At 38.6% G+C, this 22,008-nt stretch overlaps 2 protein-coding genes across 2 annotated transcripts; one reads left to right on the top strand and one right to left on the bottom strand.

Moving 5' to 3' along the window:
• Window positions 1-1,924: 1,924 nt before the first annotated feature.
• On the top strand, window positions 1,925-3,247 carry LOC108201246 (uncharacterized). Its single transcript, XM_017369539.1, has one exon. The coding sequence runs from the start codon at window positions 1,925-1,927 to the stop codon at window positions 3,245-3,247; it is 1,323 nt and encodes a 440-aa protein (XP_017225028.1).
• A 16,287-nt stretch (window positions 3,248-19,534) lies between these two features.
• Window positions 19,535-22,008, bottom strand: LOC108202078 (uncharacterized). The gene is made up of 2 exons (XM_017370454.2): window positions 21,027-22,008; window positions 19,535-20,673 (listed from the first exon to the last, which is right to left on the bottom strand). Exons 1-2 carry the CDS (start codon window positions 21,854-21,856, stop codon window positions 19,626-19,628), a joined length of 1,878 nt encoding a protein of 625 aa, XP_017225943.2. The 5' UTR covers window positions 21,857-22,008; the 3' UTR covers window positions 19,535-19,625.

Here is a 22,008-nt window from a genome sequence, read left to right on the forward strand (position 1 = left end):
CAAGACAACAATGGAGCAAAGGTTTGCTACACTAGAGGCTAAGCTACTGGCATCTCAACTTTCACGGGAGGATTACTCAACTGAGGAGGAGAGAGTAGTGGAAAAAGCACGAGGAAAGCGGGTAATCACTGGAGTGTCAGAAGAGCTGATTGACTCCGCTCTTAGAGGTCAATCAAGCTATGATCATGCTGAGTATGTTCCTAAGTTTGTAGACACTATCGACCTCCTGGTGTTATTTGGATACGCCCCTCAGCAAACTTGGCGAGTAGTAAAATTTCATGTGGTCAATTCAGTCTCCTGTTATAACGCCATCTTAGGACGGACGTCCCTAACGGCTCTACGGGCAATCACCTCCATCACCCATTTGAAAATGAAATTTCCAACGGAGTTCGGTGTAGGAGAAATGCGAGGTGATCAGGGAATGTCTCGCCAGTGCTACAATGATAGTGTTGTACCTAAAAGAAAGGGCAGTAAGTCAGTCAATCAGGTCACCATCGAGCCTGAGAACCCTTCTCCCGATGAACCGCTAGAGTCAATTGACCAAGAAAGAAAAATGGTATGTGAACCTATTGAGGACACTGAAGAGGTTGAGCTCCAACTTGATGATCCCTCCAAGGTAATTAAGATTGGTAAATCTCTATCCCCGTTAATCAGGACCGGATTGATCGCCCTACTTAGAGAATACAAAGACGTATTCGCCTGGATGGCCACTGATATGCCGGGAATTCCAGAGGAGATAGCACTCCATCGCCTTAATATTAAGCCAGGCATCAAGCCAGTACGGCAGAAGAAGAGGATTTTCTCAACAGAAAAACAGCAGGCCATTGAGGCAGAAATTAATAAACTCCTCGAGGCCGGGTTCATCAAAGAGGAGCAGTTCCCCAAATGGATAGCAAACGCAGTATTAGTAAAAAAAAAGCAATGGCAAATGGCGCATGTGCATAGATTACTCAGACTTAAACAGGGCATGCCCTAAAGATTTTTACCCTCTACCGAACATCGACCAATTGATCCATTCCACCATAGGGAATGAGTTGATATCTTTCATGGATGCGTTCTCCGGTTATAATCAAATAAAATTAGCCAAAGAAGACCAAACCAGCACGGCTTTCATAACTCACCGTGGGGTCTTTGCGTATTTGGTTGTCCCATTTGGTTTACTAAACGCAGGAGCCACGTTCCAACGAACAATGGACAAAATTTTCGCCCCCCAAATCGGCCGAAACATGAGCATCTACGTTGACGACATGATAGTAAAGTCCGTCAAGGCCACCGACCACTTGGCAGATTTAAAAGAAACGTTTGACAGGATTCGAGCGCACTCTGTCCGGCTCAATCCAGCCAAATGATCCTTTGGTCTATCAGGAGGAAAGTTCCTAGGTTATCTGCTGACCCGGCGAGGCATCGAGGCCGATCCACACAAATAAAAGCAATACAAAGCATGTCGTCTCCCAAATCTTTAAGGGAATTACAAACCTTGACCGGGTGCATCGCAGCACTGCGACGGTTCATCCCTCAGTCTTCGAAGCGTAACCTCCCACTCCATGAATCCATCAAACAAGCTCTAAAATCTAGCACGTTCACGTGGGATCACGAATGTGAGAAGGCCTTTACAGCCATTAAACAGTTCCTAGCATCGCCGCCCATACTGTCCAAGGTGGAACCTTGCGAGCCTCTTAAAATTTATTTGTCAGCCGCGGACCTAACCACCGCTACTGTCTTGGTAAAAGAGGAGAATGGTGAACAGAAAGCGATCTATTATGTGAGCCATATGCTTAAAGAAGCAGAAGTACGGTACTCCAATGTAGAAAAGTTGGTACTATCCTTGGTCAAGGCTAGCTGAAAGTTAAGACACTACTTCCAAGGCCGGTTGATTTCGGTGATGTCGAACCAACCCCTTCGAAGAATACTCCATCGCCCCGACATGTCAGGTCGCCTGGCAGCATGGACCATAGAACTCAGCCAGTTTAATTTGGAATTTAACCCACGACATTCCGTCAAATCACAAGCCCTCTCAGACTTTGTGGCAGAATGCACCTTCTCCACAGACCTAGGCATCATCAAGGAGCCATCTTCCTCGGACAAATCTTGGACACTATTCACCGATGGGTCTTCCACCGCATCAGTAGGCGGATCAGGCATTATCTTAACAAGCCCTGAAGGGTTCAAGGTCCAGCAAGCAGTAATATTAGGATTCTCCGTTACGAATAATGAGGCAGAATACGAGGCCCTGATTGCCGGGTTAAAGCTAGCCTCTCATCTCGAGGTAAAAGTGATAGAAATATTCTCGGATTCTCAGCTAGTAGTAAAGCAGTTAAACGGCGAGTTCAAAACACTTAACGACCGCATGGTGTCTTACGTAAAAATCTGCTCCCAACTACTTAGTCATTTCGCCTCATGGTCACTGAATTGCATCGACCGATCGGCGAACCATTGGGCTGATGCACTGTCTAAATTGGCCACCTCTTCGGTAGCACCAATAGCTGAACCTGTGTACATACGGGAATTGATTCAACCATCAACCACAATCACAGACGTTCACGTCATCGAAGAGGTAACAGACTGGAGAACCCCAATCATGCAATTCATACAAGGTGGCTCAACGGAGGCTGATAAAAATGAGCTGAAAAAGTTAGCAAACAAGGAAAAGGACTACTGCATCATGGAAGGAAGGTTATACAGGAGAGCGTTGACAGAACCATTGCTAAAATGCGTGGGAACGGAGGAGGCTCAAGTCGTTATGAAAGAAGTACACTCAGGAATATGTGGCGAGCACTTGGCAGGCAAAAATATGGCTCTAAAGATACTACGACATGGTGTTTACTGGCCAACCATCAGGAAGGACTGTGAAGAGTTTGCCAAACATTGCCACCCATGCCAACTTTATGGCCCTATGAACCACAGGGCTTCAGTATCATTCACCCCATCAGTCTCTCCATGCCCCTTCTTCATGTGGGGAATGGACATTGTCGGTCCTTTACCAAAAGCTTTAGGACAAAAACAGTTCATCATCGTGGCAGTGGACTATCACACTAAATGGGTGGAAGCCAAGGCACTAGCCCGCATCAGAGAAACTGAGGTAATTCACTTCTTTATGGAGTTCATCGTCTTCCGATTTGGAGTCTCACGAATAGTGGTGACCGACAACGGGTCCCAATTTACGGGAAAGGATTTCGAATCCACCTTGTCTCAGTTGGAGGTTAAACACACAAAATCATCACTGGCATACCCACAAGCAAATGGATAAGTGGAGATAACAAACAAAATCATTTTGCAAGGGATAAAGAAACGCCTGCTGGATACAAAGTCAAATTGGGTAGAGGAGCTCCCTAATGTCCTATGGGGTTATCGGACCACACCCAGGAACACATCGGGTGAAACGCCCTTCCGAATGGCTTACGGCACAGAGGCCGTTTTACCCCTTGAAGTAAGCATGGGGTCTGCAAGGGTCCATCACTTCTCCCCTCAGACGTCACAGGAGGGCCTGAACGCCAATATCGACTTAATCGAAGAAACAAGGAACAACGCACAATTCAAAATAGCCCAGTACCAGCAGAAAACTGCGAGCTATTATAATTCCAAGGTGAAGGCGCGGGAATTCCAAGTCAACTCGCTCGTCCTCAGGGAAGCAGCAGCCTCCATGCCAGCCAAAGCTTCAAAGATGTCTGCACCTTGGGAAGGCCCATACAAAGTGGTCCAGGTGGTCAGGCCAGGAACCTATCGCCTAGAGAGCATGGACGGCTCGCCGGTTCCTAGCACTTGGAACGCTGTCCATCTAAAGAAGTACTACCAGTAACAATGCTAAAACAGCTCCCAGCACTACTGCAAGGCCCCATCACTGGCCAAAACGGGAGTATATAAACCAAATACTACGGTTATACTTTTGCTCAAAAAACATAATGTATTATCTTTAATCCTGCTAAGTTCATTTTGAATTCTATGCGCCGCCTGGTAACCACGGGTTAACGTTATAAGACGCTGTGTTTGTTTTGGATTTCGTACTACGCTCAGTTATCGTGGGATGGTAGTAAGTAAAATGCTCAAATATTGTTATTAACATAATCGTGTTACCTGTTTAGTATCTAGAATATAGATATCCTTATGTTCATTCATACATTAACACGCCTGAGATACCCATCCTCCGTTCATGGATTTGTCTAAATAAACAAGCTTATGTCTTCAAGAGGCCAAATTACAGACACATTTCATACATTATCATCGCCGTGTTTACTTGTTACAAAAAATTATATTCCCGTCAACTTGCGTTATCCCCGCTAAAACACATCCATCCTTTTTATATGATTCGAGGCATGAGTAGGTGACCAAAAAACTACAAAATACATTCACCTCGCACGTAACAGAAATCTAGTACACTCCATATCGGTTCGGCACAAGAAGAAACCAAAGAGCATAGTCAAAATCCGTAAAACAAAAAAAAAACAAAAAAAAATGAGAAAGGGGGAGAAAGTATCGCTAAATTATCCCAACAATAACAACCCAAATAAACCAATACTTGTGGAATAAAACAGCAAGTCAGAAGCAATATAACAATGGTAAGAACAACAAGTTGACAAATCATCAAAACAAGTTATAAGCCATTCAAGGAAACAAGCCAGTTCAAAGTAAACGCAAATCCAGGAACCAAATAAGGCTTGAAGCAAAAAACTACCATAACCTATCGACATAAGTTCAAAACACCCACCAAAGAAGTAGATAAGTTCAGGATTAAGGAAGCAACAGGAACTAATAATAAAGTCATTACAAAAGAAACCTATAGGGCATCCCCCAAGTTAACACCTCATTCAACCGGAACATTCTCGCCACCCTGAACGGAAGAGCCCACACCATCAACTGCCATGGCCGTCTCCTCACAATACTTCTGAAAAGTGTGCTCCACCATGTCATACCCCGCAGCCACGGCACGGTCCCAACAGAGGACATAACCGTTTTCCAGAGACTTGAAGGCCTCGTCAGCACTTGTCGCGAGAGCAGATTTAGTGGCAGCCAATTCATCCTCTAGCACTTTCTTTTCCGCAGCAGCAGCAACAATGAGCTTGGCCTTCTCTTTTTGCAGAGCACGAGTAGTAGCAGAAAGATCTGTCTCAATCTTTTGGTATGAAGCAACCAAATCATTAAGGGCCCCCTTATCAGTAAGCAAAGAGGTCTTCTCAACCAGGAGAGACTCGACCAACTTCAAAGCACCCTGATACTTCTCCTCAACAGCTCGCTGCCCAGCCTGGAGGGCAATAACCTCATATTTCAGTTTGCTCAGTTCCGCCCCGCCACTCAACAAGTGAGGCGAGGTGATCAACTTCTCAAAGTCAGCAACGAACTGTGAACCAAAACAACACAAAAAGCGTCATTACAAGCAAGCGTCATTACAAACAACATCAACAAACAAAAAAAAGAAGAAAAGAGAGAAGGAAGAAGAACGAAAGAAAGAGCAAGTAGACAAAAGGGCCGTTACCTGCTCAAAGTTGAGTTTAGCAGACTCAACCAAAGCATCCAACTCAGGTTCCTCATCATCACCAAGAGCTAACCCTTTTCCCTTCATTTTGAAAGACACAGGAGTTGGGATCTCAGGGGGCCGAGGCACCGAATCACGAGGCCGCTTAATACGAAGCCGAGGCGTATTATCTCCTTCTCGGCGGAGCTTCCTCCTATCCTTGGTCGAAAGATCCACCATCACAGCTTCGGTGTCATCTACCTTCTCACCTACAATCAAGTCAGGAGTGACTTCGCCCGAAGCGTTATCCACACGAACATAAGAGGACTCTTCAGGCCCACGCTCTTCAGGAGCACGACCCACCAGGGAAGAAGCCCCACGTTTCACCAGCAAAGCTTGGACGCTATCACTAATCATGTTAGGTTTAGAGCGAATAAATGCTTTAAGTGGCCCTCCTGACACTGGAAAGAAGAAAAAAGAAAAACGAGGTTAAACACAGCACAGAGACAACTGTCAGGCTATAAAAAGAACAAATCTTACTACAGCGTCTAGCCAAGAAAATATCTTTGGCAAAATCTTCGGAAGTAAACTTTTCTTCATCACCGTAGAATTTGCGTAACGTAACATCAGGAAGCAAGGGAAGGTGATTGAAGGTCTTCAGCCAAACTTTTGAGACGTCTTTCCAAGCGCCTATACGCTCCAAACCAGGACCTTCGAAGTACAACCACTTGGTGTGCCATCCTGAGTTAGAGGATCGAACATTCACCGTTCGAGCCCGACCTACCTTCTTATCAAGATACAATTGACCGCCCAAATTCTTCACACGAAAAAGTGAAAAGAGTAACTCAAGAGTCGGATCTTCCTTGAGCTCATGAGCAAGGGCTGCCACCCCAGTAATCTGCGCTACCGCATTAGGGGACAGTTGCGCAATACCACAACCCAAAACTTCAAAAACAGCACTAAACAAGGGATGCATAGGGAGCCGGAAACCCAACTCAAAGAAAATCATCGGAATGGCCTGCCAACCCTTAACGGGATGATCCCACAAACAATCCCCAGGCTGGGGGAAGTGATAAGTATACCCCATCCCAAAATCACAATAGCGAGCCAGATTATCCAAATCAGTAGACCTAGGAGTGATGACACTGTTACAATTAAAAAAAGATTTGGACCTAAACAGTTTCACTTCATCCAAAGACATCCCCTCAGGAGGCATCATGTCGCCCCAACCCAAAACGTCTTTCTCTCCCCAAATTTCCACAGAGGGATCAACGCGCTCGGAACTGCCAAAGTCACCTTCTAGAGAAGCAAGACTATGAGAAGATGAGTGAGGAATCGACACAGGCGCAAGGGGAGTCAACCCATCAAACAGACCATCGTCAGCCTTAACAGGAGGCCTTGGAACACGAGAACTCGAAGCGCGAGTAACAATATTACGGGGTGTGGACATTGTTACAAAAAAGAAAAGAAAGTAAAGAAGTCAAGAACAAAAGGATACCTGACGGAAAGCTTCAACAGGCAAGACAAATCGATCAATCTTTGGAAGAGAGAGCGAAAGATGAAAGCTTGGCAAAAGAAAAGCAAAGTGTTAATATTTAATAGAAAGAATTTCAAAGGATCTTGGAAAACCAATTAAGAGAAAGGAGAGGGTTTCGAAGCAAATATTACAGCGTTCGAGGCACTGACCAGTCACGTCGGAAACTCTTTTAGCACCTCGCAGTTTCCCAAGGAAGGACAGCGAAAAGGTTTTCTCGCATGCAAAAGACAAAAAAAAAAAAGAAAAAAGAAAAAAAAAAGAAGAAAAGAGCAAAACAAGCACATCTAAAGATCTGCTCCAACTGGGGGGGACAAATGTTGGGCCAAGCCCAAGAAAGGCCCGGTCTGGAAGAGCCCAAAAGCCCAGAATCCTAGGAAGCCCGCGAAAGCACTATAAATATAGAGAAGATGCCTCATTGTAAGGGGTTGGCAATTTGAGTAAAAGAACCTGTCACTGAGACTCCCAACAGTTAAATATTTATATGTATCGTATAAATAGATAAGAAAATAATAAAAATATATAAACAATTTCTCTTGAATCATGTTTAAAATCCAATTGGTCTTATTTTTTAAATTTAAATCCAACTCTTTCCAAATAATTAAAAACCAACCAAACTTATATCTTATTTACTGATACAAAGTATGATTTTTAAGTTATTAAGAGACTGATCGGTAAGTAATGGCTAAAGTGGTATGAAGTTGATTTTGGTTGATCAGTTTTGAAATCAACAGGGAGATGATTAAAACTATTATTGTTTAACAAGATATAGTTACGTACCTTTAAATAATTGTAAATATTGTCTTTATATAATTTTAACTTATTAAAACTCTTTTATACTAATAATTTATGTTGTTATTGTTTTCATCTTAAAGACTTGTCGGTTTCTAATTCCCATGCCAAGAAAGTGAACCCATAATAAAAAAAGATACAATACTCTAAAAATTGATTAAAATATATTTTTGTTTACACTTTTTGGTACTTTAAGTATTTATATTAAAATTAACAAAAGGAGATCAAATTTTTGTCCAATATTTATTAACAACAACTAATATAGAAACTACTAGATAAAAACATGCTACTGAAGTTATAGAACTAGATTGCAGAGGAACGAGCTTCCTTGATGAACTTCTGTTCCTTCACTGCCAACTACTCGCCCTTATCACCTGCGAAACCCATTGCAATCAACACCTCATCCACTGGCATTAATTGAAACTCCTTTTCGGACATTGGGAAAATAATTTAACAGTGCAATGCATGTCTTGTGTTTGGCTGCTGGAGATATAGAAAATCTCAATGGAACTAGGAACTCCGCTGTGCTTTTTCTCAGACTAGTGTACAGAAAAGTAGACCATGATCTTTTGCATAAAGTAGACATTTGTAGGTATGTCAGCACATTGTGCAAACAATTGAAGGACGATACATTTGTATTTATGTTGCCATCTAGATTAGCAATCACTACTAGAAAAAAGGCCTTAGACATCGGGTTGTCTATCTAAAATTCGACCGATGTCTTCGCGTGTGATGTTAAAGGTACCCGTGCAAAGACATCGGCTAAAACCCGATGTCTAAAGTGGGATTATACAGCGCTTCTGGGTGTACCTGATGTCTAAGATCCCATTTTTGTTATAAAATTAACTACTTCAAGATCAATATTAGGTGCATTAGGTGTAGTAAAACATATCAGACATAAGTAGTTTAATGGCTTTAACATCGTGAGTTACAAAACAAACGATGTCTTTTTGGGTTTTTAAAATTAGTCTTTTTTTAATGTGATGTCAAAGAACTTAATAACACATCGGTTATATCTATTTAACTGTTGTTAAAAGTTGTTATAACATTAGGTTTTTTTGCTTTCTAACAGATGATGTTTAACTGATGTTATAGACTTTTTTAGACATCGGTTATCTTCCATTAGACTGTTGTAAATTCAAGGTCTTTAACATCAGTTTTTATGTGCAAGCTAGTAATCGATGTCTGTTTTGAATGTAATTAAAAAGAGCAGCCCTGTTTTTCCATGAAACCAAAATATACCAAATGAAAATGCACATTTCCAACAGTAATCCCAACAACAACCATATATATATATATTTCCACACCTCCAATTTCTCCAATTCCAAAAATCCAAACAACTTGATACCTAGATAGCTACCAAATTCTATCATACGCAACCGCAATTACATCCACTCAAAGCATTTCATACGCAATTTACAGTAATATTTTACCAAAAACCACTGACTTAATGATTACAGTATTGTTCAATAGCCCAAAATGAGACAATGGAATTGTGTATCACATTTTGTCCTGGATGAAGTTGATGGCGTCGAAACGAACCTCGTCCAGCTCTTCCGGAGTATAAGACTTGCGAGTCTTGGACGCCCACTACAAATTCAAATAGAGAAGGGAGATTAAAGAAAATTGAAAACAGTAAACATGGCACAAATAAGTACCAAACTGATGTACCTTAGTAGCAAAAGATATTTCCTTGTCAAAAACAATCTCTCATATACCGCATAACCACATAACCGCATTCAACGCCACCAGGCTGTTTCGGGGATCCTTATATATTCCAGTAACAATAATATATAGTCAGATTGAGAAATAAAGTGATTGAATGGCAAGTAGACAGTACTATCACAATGCAAATCAAAAAAAAAATACTTACGGAAAGATTTTTGATTTTAGGAGCTTTGTTTACCCTGCCAGTTTCAGTATTAACTTGCTTTAATTGTCCTGCAATTATTAATGTGATTTATCCATAATTGATAATATATGAAAGTAATTAATTAAGACAGCTTAATTAAACAGAGTAGTCTTACTCCAATATAGCTTTTTCCAGTTCATCAAAACGACCATGATGAGCCAAAGGATTGAGAAGGTAAACATCGCCATCCCATATGACCACCAAAATCCAATGAACACTATATGATTATAAAATTTCACACACGTCAAAATATTTTAAAAATCAGCTCAATCAACTTAAAAGCCAGAATCTTAGTTACAAAAACTTAATTATGATTATGTGGCATGAAGTATATGTGATTGAGATTACCCTTTCTCAATCGACTACCAACATAGCTTTGAAAATCCGCATTCAACTTAAGTGTGGCGGCAGGATCAAAGAATTCATATAAGAACACGTCATCATTGTTGCGCTCATTTTTAATTGTACTGTGCAAGTGCCTATATATGTGGTATAAAACCAATGATTAAATGAATTCTTGTAAACTAAATACATGGGAAAAAAATTATAACACATAAATAAAAGTACTTACGCCATGTAAGCAGCTATGGCAGCTTGTCCGATTATGTCAAACTCTAACAGTGCTCGCAAATTCTCATGCAATATATATATAGTCTTGTCAACTTCAACCACATCAGGATCACATGGAATCGGGATCGATTCCCCACTGGCTTTCATAAATGTCGTGACATGTTTATATAATACCTTGTACTAGCGGGGCACTTTGTTATTCACCTTCATTTTATTGAGCACCTCGTGAAGTTTTTGCACCTCACCCTTGTTTTTCGACTGTGGCACATCTCTTTTCTTTTTCTACAAAAGAATGAATAAAAATGTAATTAGACAATTTCTAGAGAATTAGACAATTTGTAGTAAGCAATTAACAAGCAAATGTAGAATACCACCACAACTGTTCGGAGGCTGACCAGATTTCGAGGCCATGCCACGTGAGAACCAACTGCCTCACGAACTAGCTCTATCTCACCAGGAACCGGCACAGGAGCTAACGCATCTGGTTGAATTTGTCTGTCAACTGACACACGGACATGTCCATGCTTTAAGGGAACCCCGTGCACAACAAGATTCAAATTGTCATCATCGAAAACAGTACCAAAAGCAACCTTGTTTTCGATGTTTTCCACAGATAGCTCAGACATTTGTGGACCCTACAATTATAAGGAGTCAATTATAAAATTATTTTACGACTATTAGGACACTTAAATTATAAGGAGTATATTTGGATTATTATTCTACAATTACAAGAATATATGTGAAATATACCTTCTTTTCAGTTGGGGGAGGATGGTCATAAGCAACACAATCGTCTTCATTATCGAGTACTTCCTTGTCTACTGTTTCTTTATGCTTACCTTCTTCTCCAAACGGTTGGCAGCTTGCTTTGTCGGACACATTCGAAGAGCCAAGATTAGATGCAGTGAACAATGCCTTCAGCTCAGCCATTTCCCGCCTTGTTCTTTCCAACTCCTCCACCATCAGTCGATCGCGGCCAACAACTCGGACTTCGTAATTCCCGACTTTTTCTCCTTTGGCACATTAAAGAACATTTTCGGCGTCACATATACGCCAACTCCTCGGACTCTTCCAGAATACTCAGGAGTCCCAAGTGCCGTAGACAACACATCAAAACTTCCAGATGGAATAAATTCTCCCTTCTCCTTCTTTTCGAGTAAATCATCCTATCAATAAAACAAGAATTAGTTTAATTATGCTTACAAATATGGCAAATATTTGGCAAAAATATAGCAGAAATATAGCAAAAATTTGGCAAATATATCTTACAAATATGGCAATTAGGACACTTAGAGGCATCAGAATGTATGCCCCTGTACAATACACAGTCATTCGGGCAGGCGTGGATTTTAATGTACTCAAGGCCTAAATCGGATAAAGTTTTCTTCGCTTCATATGAGTTAGGAGGCAGTACGTGATCTTTCGGAAGGTAAGAGCCAACTGAAGACAGCAGCTCAGTGAAGGCAGTATCGTTAATCCCGAACCTAGCTTTCCAATTGTGCAATTTTATCATCGACTCTAAGTTGGTGCACTCGCTGCCCTCAAACAATGGTTGTTCGGCATCAACCACAAACCTCCTAAAATCATAAGAATCCTTATCGTACTCACTCGCATTAAACGCCGCTTCACAGACCTCAACGGTTTCAGATGCAGCAAAATGCTCCGTGTGTTGGTCTGAAGCGGGATGTGTACTGCATATGGATGACCTAGTACCCCTAGCAGCATTATCTTCGTGCCAAATCCAGTCAACATAGCCCAAACTAAATCCATAATCATAGATATGTCCCCTTATTATTTTGGTTGAGAACTTTTTGAAATTAACGCATCGACAACATGGACAAGGAATTCTTTTAGGATCTTTACTATTTTCTTCCGCAAAACTCAAGAATTCTTCAACACCTATTTCAAAATCTAACGAATCTCTGTCTTTCGATATCCACGACTTATCCATAATTGCAGTTCTAAAGTCAGCTACCTACCTGACCACTTGTTTGTTAGTTTAACAAATTACATAACTATCATATCAATCTAGAGCAACTGTCATATACAATTATGTATTATAATTGAAATCAACAGATAACATCACATCACAGAGATAGTATTATTATCATTATCTTTTAATTCTTCTTAATAAGAGGTACAAACATGTTAAGTCCTATCAAATTTCAGAAATAGGCAAAATAAATCAAGATATCTCAAGTACACATAATAATATCTCAAGTAATAGATTATCAACTCAGTATACATATCTCAAGTAATATCCAAAACAAAGTTTTATGTAATATAAATGCAAGAGCTACAGGACATCTAAACTCCAAAATTAACAGTGCACTAAAGGAACACATATCACACCTTAAATTAACAGTGAAATCAGAAATTAACATCAAACATGAAGGAACACATATCTCACCTTAAAATAACAGTGAAATCAAAAACCCTAAAAAATTTACATAAAAATCAAACTAAATGCACATATAAAGGATGAAGCTCAGTACCTCTTATTCAAGCTCTTCAAGCTCAGTAAACTATTCAAGCTCTTTAAGCCTTGAAACCTCAAGATCTGTTCAAAAATCAAAAACCAAAAATTAGTCAAAACAAAACCGAGTAGAAATTAACCTAATTAGAGAGAAATAAACCCAAAACTTGGTGCTTGAGGTCGAGAAATATGGGTTCTCGAAGCACCAATCTAATGCTTCATCCAATTTGGGGTTCAATTGGAACCCTAATTTGCAGAGGCGAAAAGATGTGAGTGATGTGAGAGGTGCGAGAGATGTGAGAGGCACCAGAAATGCGGCGGTGGCGGCGGCGTGGTTGCGGTGTGACGGAGTGAGGAGGGAGGGAGGAGGGAGGAGGGAGAGTGATTGTGTCGGGAGGGAAGAGGGAAAGTGAATGTGTCGGGAGGGAGGGGGAATGTTTTGTTTAAGTGTCGGGAGGGAAAAGAGGGGGAAATAATTTTGGTTAAGTGTGGGAATCGAAATAAACGGGTCAGTACTATAGCTGTTGTTTTAATTTTCATTTTTTTTAAATTATACTTTAACAACGGTTAAAAATTTAACCGATGTCTAATACAAATCTACATCGGTTATTTTCTCAACCGACGTCTACTATACGATTCTCATTTTTTTAAAATGAGTATTGACATCGGTTATTTTTCCAACCGATGTTTAAATTTCACGATAACATCGATTAAAAAAAACCGATGTCTGAACTTACCTTAACATCGGTCGACTGATCAACCGATGTCTAAGCACCGATATCGTAGGCACTAATTCTAGTAGTGAATACAACCATGAGCAGCAGAAACGCAAGGAAGAAGCAACTGAGTGCATGTCACATTTCTTGGTTGCCAATAAGAATAAACGTTATATTCTAGCACCTTACATCCAAGAGCAAGAACACAATCACTTTTTGTTAGTAATTGTATTTCCATACAATATAGCTCCATCTAATATATGTTTGTATTATTGTAGTGATCACTGCATGTTGCTCCTTTTCTGTCTCAACGAAAGTGTCATCTACATGTTTGATTCACTCAAAAAAGAAAAGAAGATACAGTTGACAATACCTGCACGAATGTATGTTAATTATTATAAGTTCAAATTTCATACTCTGTAATATAAAGTATATATTCTAGTTCTATAAGTGATTTGATGACATAGGTATTTTACAGGGTGTTGTGAGAGGAATTGATACAACATCCCCAGAATTATACGTCACAATAATAGGGATATTTGTTATAATTGCGAGAATCACGGATAGTTTGTAGGGGCTACCGTTAGTACAAAATATAGAGAAACAAGTGTGTTTAGGGGCTGAGCTCAAATAGGACCAAGCAAAGAGGCCGGAATTATGGAATTCTGTCCTGCAATTGCTCGGAAAATGTGTCACGAAGGTTACATGTGCCTCTCTTTAGAGTGCAGAACTTGTGAATCCGAATCCCTTTGCAAGGTGCCTACATACCCTATTTACAGGGATCAAGCCCATGTAGTTCTTGATAAGAATTGTGAAAAGATAAGCTCTTATCCCCTCTAGTTTGGGATAAACCAGCCTTCTTTAGTAGTTATCCAGCGGAATCCCACTCCAAGTAGGTCACTTGAAGCCTTCATCTTCTAATGTATATCCGAATACTTGCACTAGATATGTATATATGTTGTAATTATCTCCAAATAAGCATGATTATCCTTTAATTCGTGGATAACGATCAGCTAGCATACTCCCAATCCACCTCCAATTCGTCCTCCTAGAAACAAGGAAGAAAAGTCCTTCTTGGAGTCTGCCTGCCATTCTGCCCAGGCGGCGGAAGCCCTACCAGCGGCATCCCCTAACTGCAGCGCTGTAGCTGCAACCCAGGATGCACTTAGCGGTAACCCCTAGCAGAAGTAACCCCTAAAGCGCTTTCAGGTGCAACCCCATTCTGATGGCAGCCTCCATTATGCTTCCAACGCAAGCCCATAAGTCTTCTTACATGTCTTCAATGGTTCACCCCGCCATGGCGAAGCCCAATATCCTTTACCAAACGATTTCAATAAATCCAAACAAAGCTTAAATAATATAATGGGTTATAAAATAAGCCCAGGAAGATTTTATGGCACAACACAGAGCATTCAAATTATACGTGTCTCAAGGTCGACTGAGGAATAATAGAAAAGAATTTATATGCCATCACACTAAGGTTCAGGTATAACTTTTTGTCTACAATTATTTTCTTCCTCAATTAGTTAGTATTATTTACTGAATCTTGTTTATTTATAGTGTCCTCAACAAGCAGGAGGTACAGAATGTGGGTTTTGTCATGAGGTACATGTACGACATAGTCATGCTTTCTCAGAAAAATTCTAACATGAATTGGAAAGTGATAAGAGACTCAAACACTGTTTTACAAGTTTCAAACTCAAGTTTTTATTGTTAAAATATGTTATATTTTATATTTGCTAGGGTCTTGGTTCTAGAAGTTATGGCAAAAAGGAAATCAATAAGATTTGGGAGATTTGGGCTCAGTTTTTTACTCTTGAATGTCTTTAGTCGGGTAATTTTTTGAAGTACAAGTAATTAATTCACATTCGCAATTCATGTTTTCTCGAAGAGTCATTTTCTATATGCTTTATGTACTAATATAAACTATCTTTATTCATGACAGTTGGGAGTTAATGCGAGAAAATGAGGAAGCACACAAATGGAGCTTCAAGAAAAACTGAGTTAGTTGAAAGATTTTTATGCTCTAAGATGTTTGATGTAACTAAGTTAGTACTACAATTAATATTGTACTCTTCTTTTTGAAACAAATATTGTAATCTTCTTAATGTAGACATGATCTTTTGGATTTTATAATTTATAATAATTTCTAAGTTATATTAAAATTTTGGATGTACTGTATTAATAATTTTTTGAGATATATTAGTTTTTGAGTACAGTATTTTATAACGAAATAGGTATAAAAAGGAAGGGTAGTATATAATAAAATGAAATTAAGGGATGAAAAAGAATCTGGGAAAAAAAATTGTAATACCTATAGCGTCGGTTAAATAGGGGCAGCAGGCGACACCATATCAATACTAAAGGCGTCAGCATTCCAAAAGACCGACGCTATAAGTGACGACCAACAGCGTCGGCATTCAAGAAGACCGACGCTACTAGTCTTGTCCTATAGCGTCGGCATTCTTAAAGACCGACGCTGTTGGTCGAGACCTATAGCGATGGCATTCATAAAAACCGACGCTACCAATAGCGACGACCAAATAACCGACGTTGTAGGCACATACGTACAGCGTCCCCTGTATTTGATACGCCTGTTGACCGACGCCTTAGGTCTTTTTTGACCGACACTGAAAGTCACTTTTGCACTGGTGATAACAACATCCATCCGCGCGTATGAGAACATTCTTGTGTGACCGTGTCACAACAATATTTAACCAAATTATAAATATTTAGTAAGGGAGTCCTAAATATTCGCAAAAATATTTGACCGTAAGAGTATTATTATGGTGATACGTCCGATTAATTGAGTATCAGGGTGATACTCCAATAGTAGAGGGTATCAGTGTGATATTTCACTCGGAGTGATACATCTTATATATTTATAAAATCTTAATTAAATTATTGGGTAATATTTAGTGAGAAGGTCCCTCGATACCTATAAGATATTTTATTGTTGGAGTATTGTGATGATAATACACGACAGCCAGTTAAATATCGATATGATACTCCACTTGTAAAAGAATATCAGTGTGATACTTTGCTCGCATTATTATAAGGACATATATTTTTAATTCATATTAATGGTTAATGTATCACTCTACAATAACAAGAACCCAATCCTAACACTTGGACAACGTCAAGAATAACAACATCCATCCACACGTATGAGAACATTCTTGTGTGATCGTGTCTCAATAATATTTAACCAAATTATGAATATTTGGTAGGGAAGTCCTAAATATTCTAAACATATTTGAATGTAAGAGTATTATCATGGTGATACCTTTTATTAATTGAGTATCAGGGTGATACTCCAATGGTAGAGGAGTATCAGTGTGAATTTCCACTCAGAGTGAAACATCTTATATATTTATAAGAACATAATTGAATTCCTGGGTGAATGCTTGGCCAAAATACCTAATTTTGAACAATATTTGACCAAAATATGAAAATATTCAGTATTATGGGGCCCTAAATACCCAGCATGTCTGTGCCCGGTCAAGATATCTAATTTTCAGCAACATTTTACCTAAAAATGAATATTTAGTAAGAAGGTCCCTTAATACCTACAAGATATTTCATTGTCGGAGTATTGTTATGATAATACGCGACAACCAGTTAGATATCAATATGATACTCCACTTGTAAAGGAATATCAGTATTATATTTCGTAGTTGTCATCACTCTTAAGTGAGGCGATCTCTCATCCATTTCATTTTGCGAGCAAGCTGTGTTCGTCCATTTTGACATTTAGGTCAGCAAGCTGTTTTCGCCCGTTTTGACATTTAGGTGTCCTACACTGTCCGAAAAAAATAAGGATACCCATTTATACCCAAACAAGTTTCGGGTTGCCCAAAAATGTGCTTCTACTTAGGGATGAGCGCGGGGCACTTCGAGGTGCTTTTGATAAAGAAATAATAACTCTATAATATATAATTTTAATTTTAATAAAAAAACCAAACTACTAGCACCTAATATACTAATAAAATGATATTATCTCATATTTTCAACATTAAATTATATTAAAATTGATTTATAATATAAATAAAAGATAATTTTAAAATTATAAATATAGTATATTACAATATAATTATAACCACCCAGGCAACCAATAAAAATAAAGATTATTTTTTTAATTTTAATAATATTATAAAAGGTATCTATTTTTAATAATTTATTTAGTATAAAATATATAAATATATTATTATTTATATATATATACAATCAGGATCGGGGCGGGGAGACATGAATCCCCGACCCCGCATCGATCCCTGAATTTTTTATAAAAAATTTCCCGTCCCTGAAAAAATTCCCAAATCCTCGACCGAACGGGACGGGATCGAATCGGGTTCGAGCGGGGCGGGGTGAATGCCCATCCCTACTTCTAATCAGGTAAATGATTTTCTTCATCAGCTTTTATCGTAGTATTTCCCAGAATAACAAAATGACATTTCTAAGGATTCTTACCTCCTACTAAAATTAGCCCATCAAATTTATCCCGATATGTTCTAAAAATAATCGATTTATTGAAAAGATTTTCGATTTATTTTTTACAAAATATTTTATCGATTAATTGACTAAAAATCTCTAATTTATCGAAAAATATCCGATAAATTTAAAATGGATAGATCTACTAATTATTCAACTAATTAGTTCTTGCGCCAACTATAATTTATACCTTTTTTTGTTTATTTCTCTGATTCCTTTACTTTTTCCTACTCTTCTTCTAACATCTCTTCTATTTCTCTTTTTCTTTATGCTTTCTATGTAACTAGTTGAGAATCCGCGCGTTGCGGCGGCCTATAAAAATTATATTAATGATCCAATATTAATATTTGTAGAATAAAATAATTTTATGTCTATCTATAAAAAGTATATTAATGTTTCAAGTTAATATTTGTAGGATAAAATAAATTTATATTATAAAAATCTTGATGTGATACAAATACTAATATATAAAATTGTAAAATTGGATTATAATTCATGGTGAAAAAATAAAAATAAATTTATACACGTAATTATCAATTTAAAGCATGACGAATCTTAATTTTATTTGTTTTTTTTTTTGAAAAGTAATCATGTTCTTACATTGTCACCTTCTTCCAATTTTTTTAGATTGATTGTGCACAAAAACATTTAACTTAAATATAACTACCCTCTTAAAAGTTGCTTGAACGGAGCAAACAGATAATGCATGAATAATTTTTTCATGTATACAAAGTAAATAATATAAAAATAACAACAACAAACATGTCCGATGAACAAAACAAATATTATAAAAGAATAACCAACAAACATACATCATTAATAGTTAATTTATTGACATCAACCATCAATATCATGTGAACTATATATTCTTTTCCTATGTTTGAATTTGTCGACTCCAATATAACGGTCTATAACTACATTTCCTTGCAACAATCTTTACTGTAACAGGCTAACAGCCTTCACTTATCGTTGCAGAAGAACGACACCTCCGAGTTAGAAATCGGGCAAGAGAAAGGTATTTCTAATTTTTGATATTTTTCATCCAAAAATTTCAGAAAATTAAAAAATAGAACGGAGCGATGTGAGAGGCGCCACCTACACGCCCCTCGCTTCTCCTTTAAAAATCGAGTAAGAGAACTATCATGTAGGTTTGTGGTATTGAGAGAGGAGGTTGTGTTTAGATGATCCAAAATCCTATGATCTTTACGTGTATTTATAGGTGGAGAGAGACTTGTTTGCTACTCTTTCCCATAATTAAATAATATGAACAAAATCAGATTAAAATTTTTAAGCTACTATATTCCATAAATAATCTGTCTTTCCCATAATTGAATAATCTGAAATAAAATCAGATTAAAACTTTCAAGCTACTATATTCCATAAATAATCTGAAACAAAATCAGATTCTGAAACTTGCTTTTAATATACCCGAAACTAAAAAAGGTAGTTCTAATTTTTGATATTTTTCATCCAAAAATTCCAGAAAATTAGAAAAATAAAATGGAGCGATGTGAGAAGCGCCACCTACACGCCCCTCGCTTCTTCTTTATATAAGTATATTGATACATGACGAGGCCCTATCCTGCACAGTTTCGACTTGTGTAAGAATGTAACTGAATGATTCCAGTACAAATAAGCATTCAGCTCCTACTAGAAGCAGATTTCTAACCAAACTTAATCGCATATAGTTATAGTACTTGTACAGTACCGTAACTACGCCTCTGAATACAGGTCATGCAGACTAAAAATTTACATGAAACACACTTAAGACATGGCTCCCATTTATAATGCATAATTCTGTCTCTGCCACAATCTCCGCATTCGAAATTCATTCTTGTCCCGGTTAATTCAAGGCCGTGTTCATGCAGATCATCGTATTTAACAGTCCCTCCATACTTGATATTTGAGTAGTGACCTTTGTCCGCGCAAAAAGTATGAAACGAAGTATCACAAGGGTCGCAATGATAGAACCAAAAGTTCGGATTTATATCCTCCGAGCAGAGTTCACAATTGAACGCGTGTGGATGGCCTTTAACCGGAGGATACATCAAGACAAGCTGATGCTCATCCCATCTGTGCTTTATTTTCCCAGGCTTTAGTGCACAATTTATATGAATGTAGTAATCACAGAATTCACAGCCGAATGAGCTGCGAAAAATATGGAATGCACACCCTTTGCAATTTTGGAAAGGGCTAGCACTCAATTGCAGAGTGTGCCTATGGCTATCATGTTTGAACTTACTAGGTAATGAGGCGCAGACAATATCGACCCAAAATGGATTTGATTTATCAGAATATAGGATTCCGTTGCAGTAGATTCCACATAAATTGCATAAATAGAATTGAAATGGCTTACTTGTTTGGTAACATTTAGTGAGCTTGTTTTCTGGATAGGACGCGTGTTGGAACTCTCTTGGTAGCGCTGTGGCGCAAACATCATGGAGAAAGAACTTACAATTGAAACATCCGTAGAAAGTATTGTGTGGTGGGGAAAGAGGTTGCACACATCCGTCACATATGCCTTCATCAAGAAAGTTTTTGTTGCGAAATTTTTTAAAGAAGGTGAGTGAATGACCATTGTGACACTTGGTGATTTCATTGTAAGTTGTGAACTTCTTTGCAAATTGTTCAATCAAGTGGTGGAATGAATACGGTTGATTTTCAGTGACTGGGAGATTTACCAAATTAGATCCTTCAGCATCTTCGTTACTAATCTCGTTCCCATCTTTGGCAGAACTGAATCAAATAATTAACAAATTATGTATCCTCAACAGAAAGGAAAAACAGAAGAGTAAACGTGGCTCCCGTTAAATGTCACTGATGGGAGCCTAACGGCAGCCACATTTTTGAAAAAAGGGCCAGAGTTTGGCCACTTTTCTGAGAATTTGGAACTCATTTTTATACTTCCGTCCGTTACTCCATTAGTGACATTTAACGGGAGCCACACTTTTAAAAAGTGGAGTCAAAATTTGGCCACCTATGAAAATTTGTAACTCTAGCCAACTTTTTGAAAATCGGCGTAAACTTTGACCACAACTTTGAAGTTTGCTCAAAAAAAACTCAACATAGGGAAAGATTAAAGGACATACTTTGTTGCTGATAAAGCGCATTGGACATGAGCAAAATATCTACATCCAGCACAATAGTAGAGCCAGTAGAACGGATAAACCTTCTCAGGGCACAAACTACATGACACTCCGAAGGACTGGTACTCTTTCGGCAATGAATAGGCTAGAACAAGTGGATGATCATTGTGATGGTCTTTACGCATGAGTTCAGCCGGTGCAGATGCACAACTCTTGTGTATCCAGAAGAAGCAAGTTTGACACAAATACGAAAAGTCCTTGGTGCCTTCCATGCCGCAAGCTATGCACATATGCGACCCTTTTAGAGGCAGTAACGTTAACGTGTGTTTATGCGACGGATGTTTTAGTTCACGATCTAGAAATGCACATTTCAAGCAAACTGCAAAGAAACATTTTCTGGTGCACTCATAAACAAACCACTGTGAGAGTGACTTGTCACAGACATTGCAATTTAGCCATGCATTTTGTGATAGAGTGAGCATGTGCTCTGCGTGGAGATGGTGCTGGATCATCATAGGCAAGTTTGCGCATGTCTTGTGGAGGAAAAAATGAGTGCAAGGAGAGTTTTGAGCCGAGATTGATCGATGAATGCAATGGTAGGCAGAGGTGTTTGATGAAATGGGATCGTGGCAGGCGCGGCAGAGTGCATCTTTGGGAGATTTGTTGTATTTGGAGAGGACTAGGGAATGCTCATGGCTGAAGTGTTCCATCATTTGTATTTGTAGTGCACAAGGAGAATGAGGGAGTGCTAGTTTATATATAAAATTGTTTTGCTTCAAACCATATAATTTCTGCTCTGCATAGTGAAATTCGTTGCGTGTTGAGAGCTTCATTTGTATGGCTTCAGGCTCCTCTTTATTTTTCCCTGCTAAAACAGATTCCTAGTTTGGTGTTTTTCTTTAGCTTATTCTTCTGCTTTATCTTTTTCTTTTTCTGGATTCTTCAAGGGTTTAGCGAAAGAATGATATTATATTTAATTGTCATA

The sequence above is a fragment of the Daucus carota genome, chromosome 9 (genome assembly GCF_001625215.2).
Source record: "Daucus carota subsp. sativus chromosome 9, DH1 v3.0, whole genome shotgun sequence".
NCBI lineage: Eukaryota > Viridiplantae > Streptophyta > Magnoliopsida > Apiales > Apiaceae > Daucus > Daucus carota.

What these genes read in the sequence shown, in the direction of transcription:
- LOC108202078 (XM_017370454.2), bottom strand. Translation starts at nt 21,856, where the DNA reads ATGAAGCTCTCAACACGCAACGAATTTCACTATGCAGAGCAGAAATTA. An exon ending in TGCGCTTTATCAGCAACAAA is followed by an intron (nt 20,674 to 21,026) that starts GTATGTCCTTTA and finishes TATTTGATTCAG; the next exon opens with TTCTGCCAAAGATGGGAACG.
- LOC108201246 (XM_017369539.1), top strand. Translation starts at nt 1,925, where the DNA reads ATGTCAGGTCGCCTGGCAGCATGGACCATAGAACTCAGCCAGTTTAAT.